Source organism: Triticum aestivum, chromosome 7A (genome assembly GCF_018294505.1).
Source record: "Triticum aestivum cultivar Chinese Spring chromosome 7A, IWGSC CS RefSeq v2.1, whole genome shotgun sequence".
Taxonomy (NCBI): domain Eukaryota; kingdom Viridiplantae; phylum Streptophyta; class Magnoliopsida; order Poales; family Poaceae; genus Triticum; species Triticum aestivum.
Window position 1 is genome coordinate 488,635,626 of NC_057812.1, and position 2,784 is coordinate 488,638,409.

The 2,784-nt window shown below is 47.1% G+C and overlaps 1 protein-coding gene across 1 annotated transcript; it reads left to right on the forward strand.

The window, feature by feature from the left end:
• The first annotated feature begins 279 nt into the window (after positions 1-279).
• On the forward strand, positions 280-1,703 carry LOC123152449 (probable xyloglucan endotransglucosylase/hydrolase protein 26). Its single transcript, XM_044571987.1, has 4 exons — positions 280-571; positions 655-755; positions 859-1,052; positions 1,153-1,703. Exons 1-4 carry the CDS (start codon positions 397-399, stop codon positions 1,538-1,540), a joined length of 858 nt encoding a protein of 285 aa, XP_044427922.1. The 5' UTR covers positions 280-396; the 3' UTR covers positions 1,541-1,703.
• Positions 1,704-2,784: the final 1,081 nt, after the last annotated feature.

Below are 2,784 nucleotides of genomic sequence, written 5' to 3' on the forward strand. Positions count from 1 at the left end.
AGGTGACACATACGCATGCCGGAGGTGATGGCGAGCACTATAGCACCAGTCGCCGCGTGCAGGCCCGTCGAAGAAGGGAAACAACATTGGTCATGCGGAGCACTACTAAACCCCCTGCCAAGAACCATTCCTTATTAGTAGATCATCAACCAGAAGATTCCATTAGTCAAATCATTCAGACGTCGAGCAGGCTGGCAGAATCCGTCGGGGCCGCGCAGATCATTATTCATTTCTACGTGCCTACATGCGCGCCAGAACCTCCCCTCTCCGAACTGGAAATGAAAATTCCGATCATCTTATAGTATAAAGCTAGACCGGCGCCCTCTGAATTCTCTACCAGCTCGAAGTCGTCGACCGCACGCAACAGTTGGCTATCCACGTACACGCGAGGAGGAGATGGGGAGGTCGATGAGGGGTCTCCTCGCCGTCGTGGCGTTCGCGGCGGTGCTGAGGCTCGGGCTCGTCGGCGCGAACTTCGCCGACCTGTGCGACATCACATGGGAGCCGCAGAACGCCGCGATGACGGACGGAGGGGAGCACCTCACGCTCTCCCTCGTCAGCAACATCTCAGGTAACACACATCTTCGTATCTCTCAGCATCTGTGCGTGTCAAAAATGCTCTTTTGCTTACTAAATTCAGTTCGTGGTCATCAGGCAGTATGCTCCGGACCAAGAAGACGTTCATCTACGGCAGCATCTCCACCTTGATCAAGCTGGTCAAGGGAAACTCGGCCGGCACCGTCACCACCTACTACGTACGTGAGCACATTGTTTGCCATATGCAACATTTCTCATCAGACGCATGCGTATATATGCACGAGAAAATTGATAATTGATGTGAGAAACTGATTATGACAGACGTCGTCGGTGGGCGACGACCACGACGAGATCGACTTCGAGTTCCTGGGCAACGAGACGGGCCAGCCCTACACCATCCACACCAACGTGTTCGCCGACGGCGTGGGCGCCAAGGAGGTGCAGTTCTACCCCTGGTTCGACCCCACCGCCGACTTCCACAACTACACCATCTTCTGGAACCCCTCCATGATCGTGTAAGCAGCCCATGCATGCATCCTTGTACCTCTGCTGCCAGATTATATACAGGATCGACGGAGGCTGACTTCCATGGATTGAATCTCTGCGTGCATGCAGGTGGTTTGTGGACAGCATCCCGATCCGCGTGTTCCGCAACTACGCGAGCAAGGGCGTGCCGTTCCCGACGAAGCGGCCGATGTACGGCTTCTCCAGCATCTGGTCGGCGGACGACTGGGCCACGCAGGGCGGCCGCGTCAAGACGGACTGGGCCAAGGCGCCCTTCGTCGCCGAGTACGACAACATGGGCCTCGACGTCTGCGAGTGCCTGAGCACCGACGCCGAGTGCGCCGCCAGATGCAACAAGGACACCCCGCCGGAGCCGTCCCAGCTCACCAAGGAGCAGATGCGCCAGCTCAGGGCCGTGCAGCTCGGCTACACCATCTACGACTACTGCGTCAACGGCAAGGGCCCCGTACCGCCCGAGTGCAGCATGCCCCAGTACTGATGATAAATAAATCATGTACTGTAATACGCTATACGATCGGTGCGCATGTACATGCGCGCACTCGCTACACCCATTTTGTTTCCCTGGATGTTTGAGGGACGTTGCGTCGAATCTCCTCATATGTTTATTCTTTTGTGTTGAATATAAAGAGTTTCTTGCGAAATTACTACTCCCTTCGTTTCTAAATATAAGTCTTTTTAGAAATTTTAATATGAAGCAAAATGAGTGAACCTACACTCTAAAATAGGTATATATTCATCCGTATGTAAGTCCATATTCATATCTTGAAAAGACTTATATTTAGGAACGAGGGTTGCGCTCGTTGCAAGACTTAACCCAACACCGATCGATCACTCAAACTGTTCGGTATCACTAAAATATGTCCATATTCATCTATACGTAGTCCAAATGTAAATCTCTAAAAAAGACTTATATTTAGGAATGGATGGAGTACGTGCATTCTTTTTTGGCGTGATAAGTGATGACTGAAAAAAATACCGCGCTATAGCGCCGCTAATAGCACGCTATAATGTGTAGAGTATTGGCTCGCTAAATTAATTTGTGTATAATGTCTCGCTAATAGCACGTTGTAGCACGCTATAGCACGCTAATAGCATATTTTCAGCGGCCGCACTATTTTCTGTAGCACGCTATTTTTTCATTTATGTTCCAAAGAGGATGTTGCCTTCTCTCGAATATAATTTGTTCTGTTGAGATCAGATAGTTGTAAAATGGTGTATATTTCTTAAATGAAATAAACACCGCTACTAAATTCAATATTGATGTTAAATGTACACAATATATCGGAACTCTATATTAAACAACTGATTTATGGAAACAAGGTACACTCGAACCCACTTAGCCAAAAATGTTTTCGTAACTTTTGAAAAAATTATAAAAATAATCAGGCATATGGATAGGTACGTATTGTATAGATACTCACCCATTTAAATGATCACAAAATGATATGCCCATGTGCGACCTAGCTAAAAATGAGAAATGGGATAGCTACATTCAACTCTTTTGAAACTTAAACTATAACATTTCCATTTTCTCATTTTCATGCACGTTGCAAATGATCGTATTATGTTACAATAATTTACATGAATAAGACTTGAGTGAGATTCTAATCAATATTTACAGATATTTTATTTACTTTTAAAAAAATGTCTGTCAAACAAACCATGAGAAAGAGCACTGCAGACATCATTTTTTTGCCATGAGCTCCTCGGATTTCATTTGAC

Coding starts and splice junctions, on each gene's coding strand:
- LOC123152449 (XM_044571987.1), top strand. CDS start 397: ATGGGGAGGTCGATGAGGGGTCTCCTCGCCGTCGTGGCGTTCGCGGCG. Junction 756..858: donor GCACCGTCACCACCTACTAC/GTACGTGAGCAC, acceptor TGATTATGACAG/ACGTCGTCGGTGGGCGACGA. Junction 1,053..1,152: donor TGGAACCCCTCCATGATCGT/GTAAGCAGCCCA, acceptor GCGTGCATGCAG/GTGGTTTGTGGACAGCATCC.